The sequence below is a fragment of the Apodemus sylvaticus genome, chromosome 5 (assembly GCF_947179515.1).
Source record: "Apodemus sylvaticus chromosome 5, mApoSyl1.1, whole genome shotgun sequence".
Taxonomy (NCBI): domain Eukaryota; kingdom Metazoa; phylum Chordata; class Mammalia; order Rodentia; family Muridae; genus Apodemus; species Apodemus sylvaticus.
Genome location: NC_067476.1, coordinates 10,008,271 through 10,030,427, shown reverse-complemented (window position 1 = coordinate 10,030,427; position 22,157 = coordinate 10,008,271). Strand labels below are relative to the sequence as shown.

At 54.3% G+C, this 22,157-nt stretch overlaps 2 protein-coding genes across 7 annotated transcripts in view; one reads left to right on the top strand and one right to left on the bottom strand.

Annotated features, from left to right (window-relative positions):
• The window catches only part of Fnbp1 (formin binding protein 1), a 113,306-nt gene extending 110,489 nt beyond the window's left edge, over nucleotides 1-2,817 (top strand). The window contains exon 16 of the mRNA XM_052182112.1: nucleotides 95-2,817. Coding sequence (XP_052038072.1) covers nucleotides 95-102 — 8 coding nt within the window. The 3' untranslated portion in view covers nucleotides 103-2,817. The remainder of the gene's footprint in view (nucleotides 1-94) is intronic.
• A 3,824-nt stretch (nucleotides 2,818-6,641) lies between these two features.
• Usp20 (ubiquitin specific peptidase 20) overlaps nucleotides 6,642-22,157 on the bottom strand; it is a 32,669-nt gene continuing 17,153 nt past the window's right edge. For all 6 annotated transcript variants that reach the window (XM_052182104.1, XM_052182105.1, XM_052182109.1 and 3 more), the window contains 16 exons: nucleotides 21,616-21,694; nucleotides 18,763-19,210; nucleotides 18,246-18,386; nucleotides 17,853-17,968; nucleotides 17,543-17,715; nucleotides 17,026-17,120; nucleotides 13,448-13,481; nucleotides 13,234-13,279; nucleotides 12,467-12,647; nucleotides 12,265-12,391; nucleotides 11,928-12,097; nucleotides 11,759-11,840; nucleotides 10,726-10,834; nucleotides 9,649-9,751; nucleotides 8,450-8,521; nucleotides 6,642-7,992 (listed from right to left, as the gene is read on the bottom strand). In XM_052182104.1, coding sequence (XP_052038064.1) covers nucleotides 7,832-7,992; nucleotides 8,450-8,521; nucleotides 9,649-9,751; nucleotides 10,726-10,834; nucleotides 11,759-11,840; nucleotides 11,928-12,097; nucleotides 12,265-12,391; nucleotides 12,467-12,647; nucleotides 13,234-13,279; nucleotides 13,448-13,481; nucleotides 17,026-17,120; nucleotides 17,543-17,715; nucleotides 17,853-17,968; nucleotides 18,246-18,386; nucleotides 18,763-19,210; nucleotides 21,616-21,694 — 2,137 coding nt within the window. In that variant the 3' untranslated portion in view covers nucleotides 6,642-7,831. The remainder of the gene's footprint in view (nucleotides 7,993-8,449; nucleotides 8,522-9,648; nucleotides 9,752-10,725; nucleotides 10,835-11,758; nucleotides 11,841-11,927; nucleotides 12,098-12,264; nucleotides 12,392-12,466; nucleotides 12,648-13,233; nucleotides 13,280-13,447; nucleotides 13,482-17,025; nucleotides 17,121-17,542; nucleotides 17,716-17,852; nucleotides 17,969-18,245; nucleotides 18,387-18,762; nucleotides 19,211-21,615; nucleotides 21,695-22,157) is intronic.

Genomic DNA, 22,157 nt, shown 5'->3' with positions numbered 1-22,157 from the left:
CACAGGGCAAGCAGTTTGCCAGCAGCAAACCGCCTGCCTCTCACCTGCTGCTTTCTCTAACTCAGGGTTTTTCTTCTTTCTTTTTGTGCCCTAGGTTCCTAAAGGCGCGGTGCACATGGCCAGAGATCCTGTGAGCCTCCCAGGAGCCACCATCGCCAGCCTGCTTGTCCCCACAGGCCTCCAGCACCCTCCCCACCCCCACCCCCACCTTCTGCTGGCTGGGCATCCTCCAGCCCACCTGCAAGCTGGGTCCCATATCCTCCTCTCCTTCTCCTTCACAGCATGCTCCTGTGGCCCTGCCACGCCCTCTGCCTACTCTACGGCGCGGGTACTTCTCTTCCGCAGCCCCCACGGGGCTTGTCCACTTCACTCTGCTCCCTTCCCACACAGGCCACCGAGACAGCTGGACGTGTGCCCTGTGTCCCTGCTCCTTCCGGGCTCCCAGTCCACCTGCTCATCCCGGCCACTCCTTGCACATCTCACACTGTGCCTTTGTCAACCGTCGCCGCTGGTTTCCTGGTGACTAACAGAATTCTGACAAGGAGGGCCAGTTGTGCATCAGGTGGACTGAGCGCCCACCTGTCGTCCACGTTTGTCTCTTGGGACTCATCGTCTGATGCGTCCTTCTCCAGAGGCTGCTGCCTCAGGCCCTTCCTGTCACCCAGCATTGCTACCTTCTGTACCCCACCCCAGGGGATCTATGGGAGGACTGAGGCGCCCAGCCCCAGTACACACCCACTCTGGTTCTAAACCCTCTACATGGCCCAAGAAGGTCCCCTCGAAGTCCCAAATCCAGCTTTCGGGCCAGCCCCACTGTTTTGTCTGTGTCTGCTTTCTCTGAGCGCTGTCTGCCCGTTCGTTCGCGGTACCCTGTGGTGGAGGGCCTCACACCCACACTGGCTCGTTACTGTGAGGCGGGCCTGCTGAGTCCCATAAATAGCATTTGCGGACTCTCCTCTGTTTCCACCAAAGACCTTGTGCCTCTTGTGGCCCCTCCAGCGGCTCTGGCCGCTGCTCCTGCATCGGATCCTGTTCTCTGGAAGCCCCGGAGGCTGGGAGGAGCTTGCTCTTGAGGCTGTTTCCCTCCTAGAATGGTAGAGCTTTGGGGGAGTGCCGAGGTGGTCCTTCGCACCTTCGAGCCACACTCCCTCTCCTTTCCCAGGACAGAAGTACTCAAGACTTGGCCGCCAACCCCTGCGAAGGCTGCCCCACAAGTCTGAGCTTGCAGAGGTCGGCGTCTTCCTCTGGGTAGTTGGCATTAAGTCAGAGGATCAAAGACACGGGAGTCTTACAAAACCAGAGAGACAGGGACAGGGAGGGCAGGTCCTCCAGGTTGGACCTGAGCTTTGTTCACAGTGTGTGGAAATGCAGACATTCTCCACAAAGTGGGGCTGGTGTAGCACCCTGCGGACCAGCCCTGTCAGCCCCGCAGCAGAGGTGAGGGCGCCACAGTGGGGAGCGGCGGACAAGGGCCTGGCTGTGGGCTTCAGGAGCAAGCGAGGCTTAGCTTTCAGGCTTTCTCGCCCTGCCCTCTCCCATGTAAGGCCAAGCCCAGGGTCCGGCACACTGCCCGCTGGGGCCCCTGCGAGGCTGTTTAGGACTCGCACGACGAAGACCTAGGGGACTGTATGGAGGTCAGGTATCTCCATACAGAGTGTATACAAGAGTGTACTAAGATTATCAGGGCCTCAGCTCTGAGTCAGTCTGACCTGTGGTCCAGGCAGCTCCGCTCCAGCAGGTTATCAGACATCTAACTCCAGAACCTCTGACTTTCACCAAGTTGGGATGACCACTGTCCCCTCCATGAGGAGCCAGACTGGTTTTACAGGTCTCATTAATGCATGAAAGATGAAGAAAGGCTCTTGCGACAAAGGTAAAATGGAGAGGCAGCCAATCTTCAAGTGACTGTTAAAGCCTATGCCTGTCCCTTGTCCCCTCACTTTTTTAACATCCTGTACTACCTACATCCAGGAAGGATGGGGAAGAAGCATCTTCAGGCCGTGCTGAGGTAGACGGTCTGCCGTGGAAATCCTGTGGAATTGTACCGGTTGTGGGGGGGGGGGGGGAGGAGGGAATACAGGATTTCCCCAGAAGCTCTATGCTCCCTGTCCCCAGGACCCACTGCCTGTCACCCCTAGCTGCTAGTGTGCTGATACAAGAATGACTCACTGTAAAAGAACCTGCCCTGCAAATGACTTAGAGACAAAAATAAAAAGGACTTGACATTTACCGCTTTTTTTCCTGTGCAGGATGTGAAGCTGCAGGGGCTCCTCCCTCTAGGCCGAGCGTGCTCAGCCGGTGGGACCAGCCCAGATGACACACGGGGAGGCGCCAATGCCTTCTGGTGGCATCTGTAGGGAAAGTAGAATGTCCACACAAAGTAAAAAAAAAAGTTCCGCTCCTGCCAGTATTTTTCCAGAAACTGCAGTTTTTGTGATTCTCTTTTGATTTTGTGTCTGTATGTATAACATTCAAAATGTCCCTAATAATGGCCCCAACTTCTCTTTTAGCCTGACATCAAGCACCTTTTAAATCGTGCTCGTGCGTGCGTGTGTGTGTGTGTGTGTGTGTGTGTGTGTGTGTGTATGTATGTGTGTGTGTGTGTGTGTGTGTGTGTGTGTGTGTGTGTGTGTAATTCTAAGCCTTGAGGGCATGGCACTGTTGGGAAGGTCCTCACAGCTGTCAGGTCTTGGACTTGGCCTGTGACTCTGGAAGTGGAATTAAAACCAAACAAAGTGCTTTCAGTAGAGAGCACTCTTACCCGTGTAATTAAATGTTAGTCCTTTCAATGTTAAATAAAGTATAACTTCTAATGTACATGGTTCTCTGTTGTATGTAGAAATGATGCTGGGCCTGGGGAGATGGTCTAGTGGGTAAAAAGCTGAACACATTAACTGCGCGCCTGAACCCTTAACGCTAAAGGGGAGGGGCACAAAAGCAGGAAAATCCCAGCTACCCACTGGTGGCTCAAAACCTCAGAGACACACACCTTTAATCCTAGCTCCCTGGGGGCAGAAGCATGTGGAATTCTGTGAGTTCAAGGCCAGCCAGGGTACCCAAGGTTACACAGTGGGACCTGCCTCAAACAACTTAAGATAGAGACAGAGGGTAATGTCTGATGATATTGATCTGGTCTCCTATACATGTTAGCTGATGAACACATCCATAAAGCAAACACACACACACACACACACACTGGAGCGAGGGAGGGAGAGATTCCAGTCACAGAGGCTCCCAGGGCTGATGGCCGACCTCTTGCCTTCTCTATCATTATGTAAACTCAAGAGGAGTCTTTGTACTCAGAGATAGGCTAGGGACCTCCTTATCTATAAATGTCACTTCCGAGTCGAATCACAGTGATACATTGTGTCTGAGAATGGCTGGCATGTGGGGGAGGAGTGCTGATTGGGGGTGGCTCCTTGGCAAGTGAGGATTTCCTTTCTTGCCTCTCCTCCTCCAGCTGGTTGGCCTCTGACCTCAGGGATGCTGATGTATGTGGGAGTTTAAGCAGTGGGAGGGCATGGTCACGGTCCATGGTCACTTCCCAATGACAAGGCTAGATCTGTAAGCCCAGTCAGCACCCTTTGACACTAGAAGACTGCATGCAGGCCTGGAGTGTTGGCACACACCCTCAATTTCAGAGCTCAGAAGGCAGAGACAGGCCTGGGCGGTAGTAGCGCACACCTGTAATCCCAGCCCTCTGGGAGGCAGAGGCAGGTGGATTTCTGAGTTCGAGGCCAGCCTGGTCTACAGAGTGAGTTCCAGTACAGCCAGGGCTACACAGAGAAACCCTGTCTCGAAAAAACAAAAAACAAACAAACAAACAAAAACAGAAGGCAGAGACAGGAAGATTTCTGTGAGTCCCAGGCCAGTGTGATTACACAGTGAGTTTGGGTTTGAGGCCAGCTAGGACTACACAGCAAGACCCTGCCTTAAGCCGGGTGGGTGGCACATGCCTGGTACTCACTACCTTGCCCGTTAAGAGAACAAGGTCCCACAGCTGGCTCTAAAAGCTCATAATACTCAGGAGGTGGACACAGGAGGGCTGGGGTCAGTTCAAGGCTGCCCCCTAATAAATTACCATTTCCCACTGGAAAATGGGGTTGGAAGGCACCAGGGGACTGTTGCTAGCAAAAGATTAATTTTGGAAAGCTTTTTCCAGAATGTTCTCTAAGGACGTGGTTGTTCCTTTAGAAAGCAATATGTGACTCTGAGCCAGGTTGTCTCCTTGGCTCTGACACACTGACAAAACAACACAGGACGGCTCCAAACCAGGAGGTGGGCTGCGGTTCCTATCCTGGTACCGGGGTTGCGGAGAAAGTCTTAATTTACAACATCAGAATAGGCACATGCCCTTGGGCTGGGCTTCTCTAGTATTCTGGAAATACCAGCTGGTCCAGGCACCCTTGGGCCAACCCCCCATTGCCCTGGCCACACCCAGGCCCCAGGCACCTTGGTGAGGGAATGTCGACCCCTAGTGGAAGAAAGCAGACCTGGAGTAGCATTCCTAACCAGGGGCTATGGAGGAAGCCTAAGAGGCGGGGAATCCCTTTCCGCCCGCCCCCCCCCCCCCCCATGCTTGCTTATAGTAAAATCCTAGGTTTGTAAGACCCACAGGGCAGACCCCAAGTCACACTCTCAGCTGGTGTGGCTGGGCAGTAGAAGGCTCAGGGGATGGAGGCAGCAGAGTAGAAGTCTTTGTGGCTGTCCCTGGACCATCCCTGGTGATGACCGACTCTGCAGGCTCTCCTCAGACCTTCACATGTACAGCTGTACCCCAACCCCAACGCTCCCCAGATCAACGAATCAAAAGAAAGGACTCTCAAATCATCAAACTGCGGCTCTCAAACTTGAGCACGATGTGTCCTGAGGAAGCAGGAGGTGACTGGGCAATGAATATGGCAACTGGGCATGGTGGGGCGCAGCTGTAACCCCGGCTTTCAGGTGTTCCAGGCCAGCCTAAGCTACATAGCAGAGCCCTGTTTTCAGCAAACATTAAAAGGCAGACTAAGTTTGGATGGGTCGATGTCTTCTGGCTCTGCCCATCACTCTTCCCTGGTCCCTGCGGTCCTGCCCCCTGGTGTCGGAACACAGGAAGGCAGCCAGCCAGCACCCAGTAGCCCGTGTCGCCAGTCCCATCAGGTACCCATTAGGCCTCGAATGAAACACGCTGTCTCTGTCCAGTTGGTTTTTAGGGACAAACTGCCTTTGTCCTTAGAACCCAGCAGGCAGGAAGGATATTTCCGGTCCTGCTGGACACAGTGTCCCAGAAAGGGATAGCACCAGTTTGTGCAGCCTCTAATGGTCTAGGTGAGCCCTGTGTGCACGTGTACACACACACACAGACACACACACACACACACACACACACACACACACGGCTCTGCACGTGAGGACCACAGTGGTCCTGGCACGCTTAGGTAGTGCAAGACTCAGGATGGTTTCTTTACCTTGGATCTGAAGACAGGCAGAAAGTGCGTGCTTGTTGATGCAGCCCATGCAACTTTGTGGGCAGAACCAGGGACAATTAGGACTTGCATGGGTCCCCAAGTGCCAGCCACCTGCTCTGCAGGGTGCTCACCAGCTACCACAGAGAGGCACCTCCTCGGGCTCCTCCTCAAAGAATCTGCCCTAGGGCTAGAAACTGGCCCCACCTCTCCAGGCCCCCAGGAACTTCCTGTTCCTCAGCTTGGGTAACTAGCCACCACTAGTGGTGGATAGGTTCACCAGAGCCTCTGATGAGCTGGGTGTTCATTTCAAGAACTACGGTGTATGTTGAGGCAGATCAATCGGGGTCTATTTCTAGTTTGCTCATCTTCCCACAGTTGCCAATCCCCTGGAATAACTCCAGACAGAATTTCCCCTTAGGAAGGCACCCACGTGTAGTTTCTTGTACCATGTAAACAGAGGCGAGGCATGGGGGCTCCTGTAGTCCAGACTGGCCTCCTCTCATCAGGTGGCCAAGGATGACCCTTCTGCCTCATCCTGCAGCTATTTCAAGCCAGTTCCGCCAGCCCTGGATGAAGTGGTGGGTTTGAACCCAGGGGTCCATGCATATCAGATAGATACTCTATCAGCGGAGGCACATTCCCCCCTACCGGGCTTTTTTGATTAGTAGACTGTTTGAGATGAAGTCCTATAGCCCAGGCTAGCCTCCAACTCACTATGTAGTTGAGGATGATCTTGAACTCTTGACCCCCCCCTCCCTCTGCCTTCCAAATGCCGGGCTAGAGGTGTACATCAGTACTTCTGGCTTTGGGAAGGTTTGAACCTTGGTTTCTATTCTGCGTGCCTAAACCCTTCAGTATGATGGGGTGTCAATGGCCAGTCTCACACAGGACGGATTAACCCTGGGACCCATAACATGCTTGACCGCTGAGCTATACCCCAAGTCCCTAAAACTCAATGCTTTTAAAGTAATACATACTCTGATTCTTCTCCCCAGAAAGCAAATATAGATGGGACTGGAGTTGGGAAGCCAACACGTGGGATGTGCTGGCCACCAACACATCCCTGCTGGGCCCCTTGTGGAGCTGGTTGGTTGGTCTTTCAAGTGTTCCAGCTCCTCCCAGAAGCTTCCACAGGGCCTCCGGCTGTGTTCATCGCCACTGAGGGCATAGACCACAGTGTCACAGTACAAGCTGGGGCAGGAGAGGAACACATATTTATTGTGACATTCTGAACATAAACCAGACTGCGTCACAGTAGTGCAATGAGCTAAGGGCTCTACAACAGAGACTTCAAAAGATGGCAGCCAACAGGGCATGTCCAGCAGCAGCTGGCCATGGACCCACACACCACCCACTGCAGTGGGACACTAAACACCCAGGCCTTTGGGGCTGAGTTGCTGATGCCTACTTCTGAAGAGACTAGTGGCCACCAGAGCCCTCTTGGTCCTAGGATGCCCCACCTGACCACTCCAGACTTAGCTTTGAACACCCTGCCTGCCCTGGAAATTGTTAGGTTTCTCTAGGGCCTCTGACACAGGGCAGTCTGGGCTCAGCAGCCTAACAGGACACTGGATACATGCCTGTGTGAATGGCCACAGATCACATCTCCTCAGAGTTGGCTCTAGACACCAAGGCTGGGGCATGGGACCAGGCTCACTCTGGACCACACATAGATCGGGCTGAGCAAGCATCAAGCAGTGGGCAGTGCATGACGCAGCTGTCCCCACCCCTAGGGCTTAGGAGCCTCTTCACAGGGCAAATGACAGCCAATCTGCCAGTGGTCTCAGCAGGACAAGGAAGCCGGTCCTCTACCCTCTAAAGCAAAGCTTTCTCTGTTCCCATTACAAGAGCAGTCAACAGAACAGACACAGGCAGCCGGGGCCTCCACTGTGATATAAAGCTGCTGGCCTACACAAAGAGCCCCACGTCCATTCTGCCCCTGTGCACGGACATCCACCTCTCTGAGTCCCCAAGGTGTTGGGCTAAGTATATAGCAGATAATACCCAAGAGGTGGCAGTCACTCCTAGCCCCCGATCCCAGGGGTCAGCATTAGCTAAGGGACAGCATGGGGCTCCTGGAACAAAAGCTGGGCCCAAGTTAGCAAGAGGGCAAGTTTGGGGACACAGCGATGACAGTCAGAGTCCTCAGAAGTCCAAGTGGATATATTTCCCAGCACAGCATCTCCCAAGGCGGACCAGCCGCCCTCAGTCTCTGTGCCAGGCACACAGCAGCTCAGCTGCAGGGCACAAACACCCTCTGGGGAATGTCGAACACCAGCCTTCAGGGACAGTGGGCACTCAGCAGGACACAGCCTTCGGAGGAAGACAGGACTGTCTGGAGAGGGAGTAGGGCCAGCCACTGCAACTCAGCGTGGCCCAAGTCACAGAGCCCGGGTCTCAGCCTCAATCTTCTGCTCTCCGTGCAAGCTTTCTGGATCTGAGAGCTGGGCCACACTCTGCCGGATGGCAATCTCAGGGCCACCCCCATACAGACTGTTCAGATAGGTCCACGTCTCCTCAGAAATCTGCCCATAGTCAGCCCCTATGGAATGGGAGAAGCACACTTACACAGAGGCTCGGGAGACTTACCAATCCTTAGGAGACACGCCTGCCAGGCAGGGAGCCCTGGGGATGAGGATGGAGATGGTGCCCCAGAGGGGAACACAGCGTAAACACAGGCCCTCCCAAAAGCTGCTGCACAGAGAAATGCTGTGCCTCTAAGGGCCCATGAGGACGTGTCTCTGGCTGACATCTCGTTTCCCAGAGCCAGAGGACTAAGGATCACCTAGGCTAGCAGGGGGTCGAAGAGGCAGGGTAGTGCAGGGCCTGGAAGGACCTGTGCAGAGGCCAAGTACCTGAAATCCCCCTACATGGCCTCTGGCCTGGATATGGATATAAGAATTTGAGACAGATGGCAAAGCTTCCTGGAAGGACAGGACCTCTCGTGGCAACCTGGTGGTCTGAAGGTAGAAAGGGTGGCTGGGTCCCAGAAGACTCACCCTGCTTTAGCTGGATATGGCCACTGCCTTTGATCTGTGCAATCCTGCTGTTGTCGATGGGCCCAGGAGGCTCTGGAATAGACAGCTTAGTGTTACAGGAAGTACTATCTTTCATCAAGGCTTATTACTCAGGGCCCACAGGGGCCAGCGCCTGACAGAGGACTCTTGGTGCACCAAAGCCTTCCTCTCAAGACTCTGGACCCGGAAAAGGGAACACCTAGGGACCGTGAGTTGGTTATAGAGCAGCGTTTTGGAGACAGGCATCAGCATAGCTGCCATGTGCGGAGTGTGCTTTCCTGACCCACCACTCATCTAACCCTCAGAGGCTATGGGAAGTGAGAACTGTTTCCACAGGAGACAGGCTTGAGCAGCTGGAGAGCGCTGCCCCGCTCAGAGCTGATGGAAGGCAAGGCCAGTAACCAGCAAGGACAGAAGCCCAGAGCTACGTTCCCACCCGCAGCCAGCAGGCAGCAGTGTGCTGGGGAACAGTGGTGCTCCAGCCCTGGCTGCTCATCCTCTGAGAAGAGGCAAAGGCCCGCCTACCACATGACACTTCTGGGCTCTGCCAACCTGCCAGGGCCCCAAGAGCCTGGCTATGAGGGTGACCCAGTTCCAGGTCTGCTACTCTTTACTGCTGACTTTGAGGAACCATGATAGCTCACTTATTACAAAGGCTGTCTTCACCAGGCCTGTAATCCCAGCTCTCTGGGAGGCAGAGGCAAGTGGATTTCTGAGTTTGAGGCCAGCCTGGTCTACAGAGTGAGTTCCAGGACAGCCAGGGCTACACAGAGAAACCCTGTCTCGGAAAAAACCAAATCCAAAAAAAAAAAAAAACCCAAAAACAAAAAACCAACAACAACAACAACAAAAAAAAAAAAAAAAAAAAAACAAAGGCCATCTTCTTTTCTGCAAATCCAAGAGGTCAAACAAGCCTTCCAGCCCTCCTAAAGGTCTAGCTAGTATCCGCCAAGGAGGCAATCAAACCCCAAGGTCATGGCCTTGCAGGAGGGAGGGGCAGCTGCTCAGGGGTCAGCAGCAGGAGTAGACAGGGAATGCAGGGTAGGAACGGGGCTCTAGCACAGTGGCTAGGAGAGCAGTGGCCCCAGCCTGGAGGAATCCATGCTCTCTGCATCCCTGGAATAGAGCACTAAAGACTTGCTGGGCAGGTCCTACCCCAGGAGGCCTAGGCCACTACTCACCACTGTCCTTCCCCTTGACGAAAGCCTCCCACTCTCGGAACCAGTGCATGCTGATGCAGTAGATGACTGCAGGAGACTCCTCAGCTTGGAATGCCTTGTTCAGCTGTGTGGTAAGGTAGGCAGGAGGCAGTCAATCTGTCCCCTGTTCCTCGTGACTTCCCAAAGTCCCACCCCAGGCCCTGAGCAGAGCTCTCATAAACACTGGATACTCCAGGCAGAAAAATCAAAAACTCCTTGACACATTCAAGAAAAAAGGAAATTCACAAGGCTGCAGTGATGGCTCAGTGGTTAAGAGCGCTTGCTACCCTTGCAGAGGACCTGGGCTCCATTCCCAGCACCCGTATGGTAGCTCACAAGCATCCACAACTCCAATTATGACACTCTCCTCTGACCCCTGAGGGAACTAGGCAACACATGGTATATAAGTCTTACAGAAAGAGGCCAGCTCCCCGACTGACCACCCAGGTCATGGCGGATGAGGCCTGTAGCTCGTCCTCACGCTCACTAGCTCACAAAGCAGATGCTACTCTACTGACTGGACGGAACATCTGCTTACATGGTCCACCATTCCCACAGCTCCAGTGCTTGAGCTGAGCATGAGGCCAGGGCATCAGGTGCTAATCCACATCCACAGGCCGGCACTAGCGCCTCTCCATGGCCACAACGAGACCTTAGATACTTCTACCCACTATTTTAAATGCTTGAGGACCTGACCTGTATCCTGTTGTAAACAGTATGAGGGTGGGCGTGGCCCTACCCACAGCAATCCCTTTACTAGCAGCCTCTTTCCTGACAGGCCAGTGCTCCACTCCCTAGGGAGCGAGCTCCTCACACTATGGAGTCCACATGAGAGCCTGGCAATCCTCAGCTAGGAGTGCTCCCCAGGGACAGCAGTGCTCCTGTGACACTCAGCCTGTAGCACTGACCCAAGGCATGAGAAGAGCACTCTGCATTTCACCTCAGCCAATGGCTCTGCTAGCAGAGGGCCCTTCCATCCCTACCCTCCATTGCTCTGCAGAGTGGTCCCACTCATGCCTGACGGCACATGGTCCCCAAGTCCCTGTTGCCCACATGCACCTTGATGAAGGTGTCAATCTCCACCCTCCTGCGCTTGGCCAGGGCCTCACTCTCCGCCTGGCAGACGGAGCACACATACAGATGATTCACAGCAGGGCCGCCCCCAAACCTGCTCGGGAAGGGAGGAAGAGAGACCAGGCATCAGCAGGGAGGTCCCCTCTGTGCCCTCAGTCGTGAGCTCTATCAAACACTTGAGCACAGAGGCTGGCAAAGGTCCCCTGTGCCTGCTTTTCTTTCTTTTCTTTCTTTCTTTCTTTCTTTCTTTCTTTCTTTCTTTCTTTCTTTCTTTCTTTCTTTCTTTCTTTCTCTTTCTTCCTTCCTTCCTTCCTTCCTTCCTTCCTTCCTTCCTTCCTTCCTTTCTTTCTTTCTTTCTTTCTTTTTTTTTTTTTTTTTGTTTTTTTGGTTTTTTTCGAGACAGGGTTTCTCTGTGTAGCCCTGGCTGTCCTGGAACTCACTCTGTAGACCAGGCCTGCCTCTGCCTCCCAAGTGCTGGGATTACAGGTGTGCGCCACCACTGCCCGGCTCTGTGCCTGCTTTTCTTCAAGGTGCCTAGAGCTCTGCTTCATCCCAAGGAGCACCAGGGGCCTCGTGGCCTGAGTGCAGGGTAGTGAGGTAGGAGGTGAGGTCGTGGCCCTGAGGCCGGACAGGTCAAGAGACTGTTTCTCCCCACCCACTGGCAGCTGGCAGGGGGGCCCTCCTTCCCAAGGGCAGATCCCACATCCCAGCTCCACAGGTACCTGGGTCTGGACTGGGCTACTAAGGAGACCTGCCTACTCTCCGAGTCACTGTACTTGACCCTGAAAGTCCCCAGGCTAGATCAGTAGTTGTCTTGAAGTGGCCAGTCCCGGCCACACACTAGGGAGCCTGTGCTGGGTGCAGGTCAGAGGCTCCTGGAGAGAGCTTCCCACCAACCTCAGCCGTGAAGGCACTATTAAAAGGCTTTCCACGGCAGAGCCCGCAGACTGATTCTCACTGTCTCCTTCACTGGAACCCGGAGGCCCCGCTGCCTCCCCAGCCAGCCCCCAGCACTTACCTGCTATACAGGTGCTCCCAGACGCTCTGCGGCAGAATGACCACCAGGTCATCGATGTAGTGGTATTTGTTGGGTGGGATACCTGTGAAGAGAAGCACGGGGTGGGGGGAGCTGGGGCTTGGCCTACCCCACCCCACCCTCTCACCTCTCCTAGACGCAGACGGCTCACCTCCGTGGGAGCACAGGAAGGTGTGGTTGGTGATGGGCCCTGGTTCTGCAAAGGTGTTGAACTTGTTGAGCCATTCCCGGGACACGTAGAAGCGGAGCAGGCTGGGTTCCCGCATGGCAGCCAGGGACACTACCTGCTGCCGCTCACGCATGGCCTCCTCGCTGCTCTTCCTAGGATGGATGGTGTGGTGTGAGCCAGAGCTGGGGCCGGGTGTGCACGGGCACCAAGCCATGCCACAGCCAGGGTGTCTGCAGAGCCACCCTTCAGCGTGCTGGGACGGCACAGGAAAGCTAGCTCCCAGACTGCAGCCCCGGAGCGTGCGGCAGGCGAGTCTCACCTGTAGAAGAGCACGTAGGCCTCCACACTCTGCACCACAGCCTCATGGACTTCGGTGACGTACTGGTCATCAAATTCGTACCACTGCCCGTTGATCACGTTCTGACAGTAGGCAATGTAGTGCCCACCTGACAGACAAGCAAGGGGTTACGGAGACCACGGGCACTAGGGCTGTGCGAGGGGCCGGGTTGGGGCATACTCACTGCCTGCTGTGCCATGGTGACAAATGACAGAGAGGAGGTCATAGGTGGTGACCTGGGACGTGCACTCCTTGGCCAGAAAAGGGCGTAGGTCAAGTCCCTCAAGGGGGAAGGAGACATGGCTGCTGACTTTGAAGGAGTACATCACCTCATGCCGGAAGCGCTTCAGGTGGACACACAGAATCTGAGGGGAGAGGGCAGGTGCCAGTCACACTGGGCATCTAAGGGAGATGACAGGGAAGCTCACAGATAAGCTCCTACCCAGGCCCAGGCCTGGTGGATCTGCATGGAATCTATCACACACGTCAGAGACCTACACGTGGAGCTAACAGCCCCAGCTTCTCTCATGAGGCCTGGCAGTCTATGGTGGCTGCCGGGAACTGGTCTCTGTAGGGAGTCTACTCTGCCCCAGCCTGCTATGCTTAATTCCCAAGAATTCTGACACTGGCTTGGGGACTCTGAGGAGCCTCTGCAGCACATGCAGCCCGTAGCCTGGGCCTTGTCTCCGTTCCAACTTCAGGAGACTGTACGAACCAACCACGGCTACACTGCTCACTCGGGGACCTCAGCAAGCCCCCAAGAGAAGAATGAACTCAAGTTCTGTGGATGTCTGTCACGACAGATCTCTCTGTCAACAGTCCCTGGAGTCTCTCAAGCAAGTTTCATTCTGTGCTTGTGCAGGACAGGGCCCGTCTTCACCCGGCCCCACAGGCCACTCACCCCCCATTCACATGGGCTCCAGTCCCACAAGGCCAGGGTGGCTCACTCACCTCAGGCAGACACAAGACTTTACAGTACTTGACGCCGTTCCGAAGCCTGTGGAGGATGACATCCGGAGGAGGACATGAGTGCCTTGGTCAGTCCCCTCCAAGCCCTAGTCCCCTCGGAGGCCAGCACGGACGACTGTCTGAGGGGACCCCAGGTACAAGGGCAAGCAAGAGGGCTCTGGGAACGGGAAGCTGGGGAGCCCCGAGCACAACTTACTTCTTACAGCGCTCACAGCTGTACATGTTGTCACCTGCACAGGGGAGCAAAGGCCAGAGTCAGCAGGGACAGGGATGGGGACAAAGGGGGAAAGGAAGTGACCCAGAGATAGTACCAGAAAGAAAAGAAAAAAAAAAAAAAACAATCAATCAACCAAAAACAGACAACCAAAAAATCAACCAAAACTTCCCTATGGGCAAGGCTAAAACAAATGAAAAGGCGGGTGGGGGGGGGTGGGGGGGTGGGGGGGGGGGTGGGAGTGGGGGTGGGGGGGGGTGGTGGTGGTGGTGGTGGTGGTGGTGGTGGTGGTGTGTGTGTGGGGGGGGGGGGGAATAGAGAGATGGCTCAGTGGTTAAGAACAATGACTGCTCTTCCAAAGGTCCTGAGTTCAAATCCCACAACCACATGGTGGCTCACAACCATCTGTAACGAGATCTGACTCTGGAGTGTCTGAAGACAGCTACAGTGTACTCACATATAATAATAAATAAATCTTTTTGTTAAAAAAAAAAGCAAACAAAAAAAACCAAATGAAAAGGCAGAGGCAAAGCACAACCCCGAGGGCAGGCAGGTCGGGCTCACACTGCTGAGTCAACAACTCCCTCAAGGTGTCCTCTGGCCTCCAACTGCACAATGTGGCTTGTGAATACACAGGCAGCAATAAAAATATTTTTTTAAATAGATCAAAAATCTAAGTAAGGTAGGTGCTAAGACTATAAAATTCCAGGTGCAGAGGCATGCACCCATATTCTCATCACTAAAGAGGTGGAGTTCAAATCCTCAGCTAGATAGCAAGTATAAGGTTAGCCTGGGCTGCACTGAGGCCCTGTCTCAATACAAGTTTTAAGCTTCTGTGAATCAACAATACAACTAACAGAATGAAAACCAACAGTTAGGGCTGGAGATATGGCTCAGGGGTTAAGAGCACAGTCTGCGTTTCCAGAGGACCCAGGTTCAATTCCCAGCACCCACATGGCAGCTCACAGCTGTCTGTAACTCCAGTCCCATGGGATCTTATGTCTTTCTCTAAACTCTGCAGCACTGCATACATGTGGTGCACATTTTGAGATAAAACAGTCAACAAAGTACCTCACAAGACTTCTGGCCTTTGCACACAAGTGTGAGCATGTACACACACACAATTAAAATAGTAAAGCTAAACATAAAAACACTGCCCAGCCAGGAAGAGCACTCGAACCCCCAAACCCCATCTCTGTGCTCCTGAAATGGGGTCAGCCATCTCTCTCTACACAGCCAAGGACAAGCTTGAGTTCCTGCTCCTCCTCTTTCTACCTCCAGCGTGCTGGACCACAGGTGCCTACTGCCAGGCTTGGTTTGTGCGGTGCTGGTGCAACCATGCACTATAAAGAACTCCTAAAACTCAACAACAAAACAGACAAAAGACCAGAAGAGATGCCTCCAAAGAGTGACATTGGTGTGTGTGCATTCGAGTTGTGGGAACACAACTCAAATGTTTGAACAGTCACCTGCGTGCGCATGTGCAGAGGCCAGGTCGTCGCTAGCTCGTCTCCCTCTATTATTCTCTGAGACAGGGTCTCTCACCAGCCCTCTGGGGTTCATCTAGACTGGCTGGCCAGTAAGACCCTGGCCCCTCCCCCTGCCCACCCTGAGCACTGGAGTTATAGTCACCTGGCTGCTGGGGATTTGAGCTCAGCAAATGCACTGCCCACTGAGTGACGGCCCATCCCCGCTGACAAACGGGTTCTTTTTTAGATTATTTCTTTTACTTCCTGTGTACAGGTATTCCGCCACGTCCATTTGTGCACCACATGTGCAGTGCTTGGGCAGATGGGCGGACGGCATTGGATCCCCTGGAACTGGAGCCTCAGTTGGTGGTGAGCTGCCCAGTGGGTGCTGGAAGCTGAATAGCAACTGCTCCTAACTGCTGGGCCATCTCACCAGCCCTGCTCCGCCCCGCCCCGCCCCGCCCCATGCAAACCTTTGTAAGATACTAAGCATCCTGACCATTGGGGATGCAGATGAAAGCCATGGTGGTGGTGGTGCTAACTCCTCATACCCAGTAAGCTTGCAACTATTCAGAAAACACAATGAACTGGCACGGGCACGGGGAAAGAAGCCAGAGTCCATGTGGAACTAGCTCTTCAGGGTCAGGGTATAAGCAGCATGGCGCCAAAAGAAAAAAGAAGAAATCTGTGGTCTCCACAGTTCCAGCAAGACTACCACTGAGCATAGGTAGACAGAGGACACCTCGGTGCTCACAGATGGGCACAGCAGTGGCACTCACAGAAGCTGATGTAGAGGCAGGCCAATCCACACTGAGTTACAGAGGGTGTGGTCTGTCCACAAGACAGATAAAAATGGAAATTCTTATCCATATCTTATGATTAAGATTAAGAAGACAGATTAAAAAAAGGAAGACAGCTCTGAGCCACGTTTCCATTGGGTGACCTCTGAGGGCGCCATGCTCGGTGAGGAACAGGAGTAAGACTCCATGTCTCACACTCGAGCAGACCAGCCAGGGTGTGGCTCTGTGCTAGAACACAAGCCCAGCAAACACAAGGCCCTACATTCAACCTCTGCACCACAAAAAATGCTATGTGTGTGGGACATGGGAGGTGGGGCACATCAAAGTAGACTATCAGGGACTGGAGAAGGGGGAACAGGAGCTGTTGATGGATATAGTTTTATATCTGTAAGTTGAAAATATTGTGAGAATGGCGGTCGTAGCGGCTGCATAGTAATGTTAAAATACACAACACTTGTAAACTAATAAAATGTGTATTTTTACAACTGGAAAAAAAATTTAAAAAATCAGGAGGCTGCTGATACCTGGATCGGCAGGTAAAGGTGCTTGTCCCCAAACCTGACAACCTGAGTTTGATCCCAAGACCCACACACTGGAAGGACAGATCAACTCCAAAGCTGTTTTCTAACTCCATGCTAGGACAGTGGTCTGCACACACACTAAGTAAATAGACAAATAGCTTTAAACCACACATCCGAGCTGCTCATAGTAGTACACACCAACGACTCAGCTAGAGGAGGCAGAAGCTAGAGGATCAGCAGTTTAAAGCCAGTCTGGGCTACACAATGAATTTGAGGCCAGCTTGGGCTGCATGAGACTGTCTCAAAACAAAACGAAAAACCAAACAAATGCTCAAGGAAGCACAGAAGTAAAGTGAACTGTCCATTCTGCCCACTTAACTAGTGGAAAACAACAACAGATCAACAGCCAAGAGTCACAGGCAACAGTTTGGGAGGGCAGATGCCCAAGCATGCTCTGATAGACAGCAGGTGAACATTCACCCATTTGTCTCCCCCCCCCACCCCTCCCCCAGGTAGCCCAGGCCTCAGATAGTGAGGTCTTGAGCTCACTATATAGTCCAGAATAACCCCAAAACCCGATCTTTGCCTCTACATATGAAGCGCTGGGGCTGTAAGAATGCACCTCCAGGAAGCTATCAGTGGAATCTAACAGGGTCAGTTCCGGACAGCAAAGCGGCCCTGGATCCATTAGGCCTGGGCTGCAGACTAGCTGAGGCCTGGCCCCCAGTGGGTTCTACATAGTTCCCTCTCCCTATAGCCAGACCACTCACCCTTCAGCTCATCAGCAGCAAAGAAAGCAGCAAGGCAGTCTTCCAGTGTGACAACAGGTCCCCAAAACCAGCTGGGGGTACAGGATACCACAAACCTAGACAGACAGGAAAGAAATGACAAGTGCTGAGGGCCCTGGGTATGGGGATATGGCAGTCTAGACCTGTCTGGCAGCTTGACTCAGCCTGGGGCTGGACATTTTGTATACAAAGGCTGGTGGGGAGGGGTTTAGTTCTTCCCCTAGGCCAGCTGCTCGGGATTAAGGAAGGTGCCAGTGACTCTTCAGATCAGGCCTTGGCAGGTGAGATGCCACCTCATTTCTACATGCTGCTTGGTCACTCTCTGGGTTGTCACTTGTCCTCCACCTTTAAGGAGTGTCTAGTCCCGGCTATCCCAAAGTTATCAAGACCCTGGACCCAGCAAACTTCTATGTATCTTCTGGCCTCCAGCCCCCTCGATCCATGGGCTTTCCATGGCCCTGTGCTGCTGGGAGCCCATCTAGGAGGAGGCTGGGCATACCGTCGGATGTACTCCACGATGAAGGCCAGCCAGCCCTGGGAGGAATAGCTGTCCCCACAGGCACCCGGCTTGGCTGGTACGTTCTGGTAGATGGCAGAGTGGAGCTTGGCTAGGTCTTCCTTGCCAGGGATGGGCAATGACAGGTCCTGGAAGGTCTCCACTGTGGTAGACACCTAAATGGGGAAGATCAGCCTGCTGTCCGCTCCTACCAGTGTCTGCTGCTCAGACAGGTAAAGCAGACAGCCTGCTCCTGGGGGAGGGAATGCCCTTCCCAGGTGGTAAGCGATGCCAGCCTCCGCTAGGTACCTACCCGGTCACAGGTAAGACACTGCACCAGGCTGAGGACAGAGCCATTGAAGACATCTGAGATGACACTGCGGTAGCTCTGCTCCTTCCGCCTCCGGCCACCAGTACTTGGCCCCTGGGCTGAGAACACAGCACAGGACTAGGGAGCCTCCCCTGCCTGGCAGGCGCAGGCAGACAGTGGCCTCCTCAGCCACACTGTGGAGTCCTCAATGTTTCCACACTCTACCCCCTTGGCACCTTAGCACTACTGTTTATAGAATGGGGCTCCCTCTCATACCCCAAGGCTGTTATGAGGGTTTAAGGGCTCAAGGGGGCAGCACACAGCCTAGACAAAGGCTGAAGTGGCCCAAGCTGGTCACTGTGTCATCCCGGGCTGAATTCATTACTGCCCCCGAACCTTTCTTGAGCACGTACGATGGCCCCATCCTCACGGGGCTTGCACGAGGAGGGCTGCTGGACAGCTTGGTATGGCCCTCGTGCTGGTGGACAGGGCTGCAGGGACGAGAGGAGCTGCGGATGTGGGCTTCATTGTCTGGCTCTGGGGACAGGAAGGGGAAGTTCTGGGCCAGGGCGGCCAAACTAGTGCCCTCCATGCCAGCTCTGAGGCCAGAGAAGAGAGCCTGCCAGCATCTCCTCCCAGACATAATGCCTGACCCAGTATCTTCCTGTACTTCCATCCCCACCCCCATCCACACACAGGGATGTCACCCAGCCCACTTCCAACAGAGGCTCAAGACTAGGTAGGGCTGTGGCCCTGAAAGCCTAGCACGGGGCTGTTCCCAGCCTGGGAGGAGGGCTCAGGGGCTCAGTGCCCCACCCTGTAGCTACTACATGTTAGTGCCAGGCAGGCAACGGACAGGGTTTACAGTCTGTGACTTCCCAGTGGCCCAGTCAGTGACATGGCTGACTGATACCTGGGGTCTGGCAGGGGCTGGTGGACCTTGGTGATGGCGGCTGAGCCTCTCTGGATTGGTCATCAAGGGAGGCCATGGCTGTGTCCACATCAGCGTCCTCATCCACTTGCTCCGAGTTGGTGCGCTGCTGGCCCCAGGAGAACTTGCGGTCCTTCATTCGCTCCTTTTCAGAGATGGCTCGGCCCGCCTCATCTGAGATCAGCAGCTCCATCTCGGCCTTTGAGCAGCCGCCACCACGCCCCTGCCCATCACCCTCACCCCTGTCACTGCTCGAGTCACAGGACAGAAACTCGTCCTCTGACGGGCTCCGGTCGCCATCGCGCCTCTCGTCTGTGTCACTGGAATCTGAGTCCCGCGCATCGGTGAGCGCTGCCGCAGCGGCTACCACGGGCTCCTTGAGCTCCTCATGAAGCTGGTCCATCAGGCAGCGGAGGAACTCCTGGGTGTCCTGCAACCAGGAGCATGGCATGGGGGCTTCCCAGGGGTAGAAGCGCCACCATGGGCACTGCTGCCCCTGCCCACAAGGCCCTGTGGCACCGTGCAGACAAGCAGCTTAGGCCCCTAAGGCAGTCTCCACCATGGCTCTGTGCCAGCCCCCTCCCAACCAAGGTGCAGGGAGACTACAGGACTCCTCCCAGGTCACACAGCCAGGGGACAGAACCAACTCCAACTCTGCTTCTACACACTGTCGGAAGAGGGATGAACATCCGCATCTAGCCACTGAGGTTCCCTTGCTCCTTAAGCAGGAGGGGCATGGCGGCAGGGAGCCAGGAGGATGAGCACGCAGGCACTGAAGCCGGCCCTGCACTGAACAATGCTGCCCAGCACATGCAGCTGCGCTGACCCCTTCTCCACTGTTGCATCTTCCTGCCTGATCACATGCCACACCCTGTGTGTGACACAGTGGCAGGAGAGGCCCTGGATGCAGACTCCCACTCTCCTGACTCACATGGGTAGGACACGGTCCCCTACAAATATGGTGTCATTTTGAGAACCCAGTACCTAATCCAGCCCTGAGGGAAGCTAGGAGGTGGCCTACTGGCAGAGCCAGCCTACCAAGGTGACCTCAAGGGCTGAGCGCATTGGAGGACATGGGCTCCAAGCCTCGCTGCAGCCTGACGACCCCCAAGCTACTACTCCTGGAGCACACGAGAGAAGCGAGAGAAGCGGGCTCCTAGGTAGCCGCCCTGAGGTTCCACCTTGGATGGAAGTCTCCAGGAGAGGTCAGGATTGAGTGGAGACAAGCCCTCAGCTCACTCCCTCGTGGAAGCACATGGGCGCCTATGGCCTCCAAGAGCGGCCTAGAGCTGGCCTGGCTTTAGACTGGAAATGTCGAATGTCCACAGGGAAGTCTAAGGACTAAGAAAGGCCTTTCTGCTGGGATCCGGATGGATATCACCAAGAGCCAGGAAGCACCACTGGATGGCGGCGTCTCCCCTGCCTGAAGACAGCATAGCTTTGTCCAGAATAAGGGCCACCTTGTGGTAAGGACTAAGGTCCACTACCCCACCCTGCCAACGTGAGCTCTGTGGCCTGGATGAATAGCATCTCTGAGCCTCGCTTACCTGTGACATTGTCCCTTGTGGTAGACAATGAGCCCAGGTCACTGGGGTCACCACTTCACAGAACAGGAAGTACAGAGGCAGCCTTAACTTTCTCAGGGGCCCCCAGACTGGACTGGGTGGCAGACAAGAGAGAAGGCACCCCCAGTGCCTACCCCTGTATCTAAGGGACCAACACATAAGCAGCAGAAGAGGTGACCCAAACAGGTCCAGCCCTGACTACAGGCTTGGCTGTGAGTCCCCACCTCACAGCACAGCAGCCCGTGGGCTCCTTGTGGCTTGAGGAACTCATACGGCACATTCTCCATTTCTTAATTTCCTTCCTTTCTTGGCTTCCCTGGAACTCACTGCTCCAGGGAATACAGTGGCTAGCCTAGACTCCAGAGCCCCGCCTGCCTCTGCCTCTGGAGTCCTAGAACCAAAGGAGTGCCACCATGCCTAGCACTTGATTTTCTAAACAGGACCAGCCTGCTCTAAATAGTGAGTTCCGAGAAAAGCAGATTTACATAGCAGGTCCTGTTCTAAAAAAAGCTCCCAGTAGTGGTGGCACACGCTTTTAATCCCAGAACTCAGGAGGCAGAGGCAGGAGGATCTCTGAATTTGAGGCTAGCCTGGTCTACAGAGTGAGTTCTAGGATGGCCTTACACAGAGAAAGCCTGTCTCGAAAAAACAAGCCAACAAACATACATCATGCAGCAACAAAACAAACAAACCTCCCCTCCCCACCAAAAAAAAGAAAAAGAATGGTTCCAATGTGAAGCATCTGCTGTGATGTAATCCTCAGGGCCCACCTCTGACCCCATGCCCACAAGCAAGCGGGGCACATGTCTGCCATCCCAGAGCTTGGGTGGCACAGGCGAGAGGGCCCTGGTTAGTATGTCAAGCCTAACTGTGTGTTCCAGGTTGCTAAGTAATCTTCTCCCAGAAAAATGAGGTGGGGAGTGACATGTAACATCAGCCTCTGTCCTACACACACACACACACATACACACACACACACACACACACACACACACACACACACACACACAGTGGCTAAACCTCTAGGGAGGCTGCCCTGAGCTGAGGGCAGGAATGCTCTTCTCCACTGCTGGCTATGTGGCTAACATTGTTGACGTGATCCCTTAAGCCTCAGTTTCCTTGTCTGTGAAGCGGTGCTAAAGGCCAGTAGGTTACTGGGAGCCCTCCTATCCTCATGAGTAAAAAGGGCCCTGACCACAGATGCCCAGCCTCTGCCTGCTGTGAGGCCTGCTCTGGCTGAGACAGTGTCTCAAGCAGCTAGACAGCTTACCTGCTGGGCATAGCCTCGGAACATCGGGTTGACCAACTTGATTCCATGGGACAGGCTGGTGGGGACCACATAGCTTGGCCTGTGGGGAGATGACACCTGCTAGCCTAGGTGGCCAGCCTTAAGCTGCACCATGAAAGGCAAGAGGGCAAGGGAACCGTAGGGTTCCCACCACCGCCACTGGCCCCACTAGCCAGGAGACAAGTCCAGAGCTTCCACATCCGGAAGCAAGACACCAATGCTGCCTGAGCTAGCAGAGGTCAGAGGGAGTAGTGTGTTTATTTAATTTCACTGTAAAATGTATAGATAGCTTTCCTCATTACAAACAATGTTCACTGCTGACAAACCTAAAACTTCACAGAAGCACAATGAAATACCATCTATTACCAATATGTCTTGCCCACAAGTGCCACACAGTGGGACCACAGCAGTGTCCCCAGAAGAGCAGGCCAAGGTGCATGCAGGGACCCCACAGGAACTTGGACCTCTGACCCACGAACAGCACACTCTCGGCTTCTTAGTCCACTTTGCCCTAGTGCGTGCCC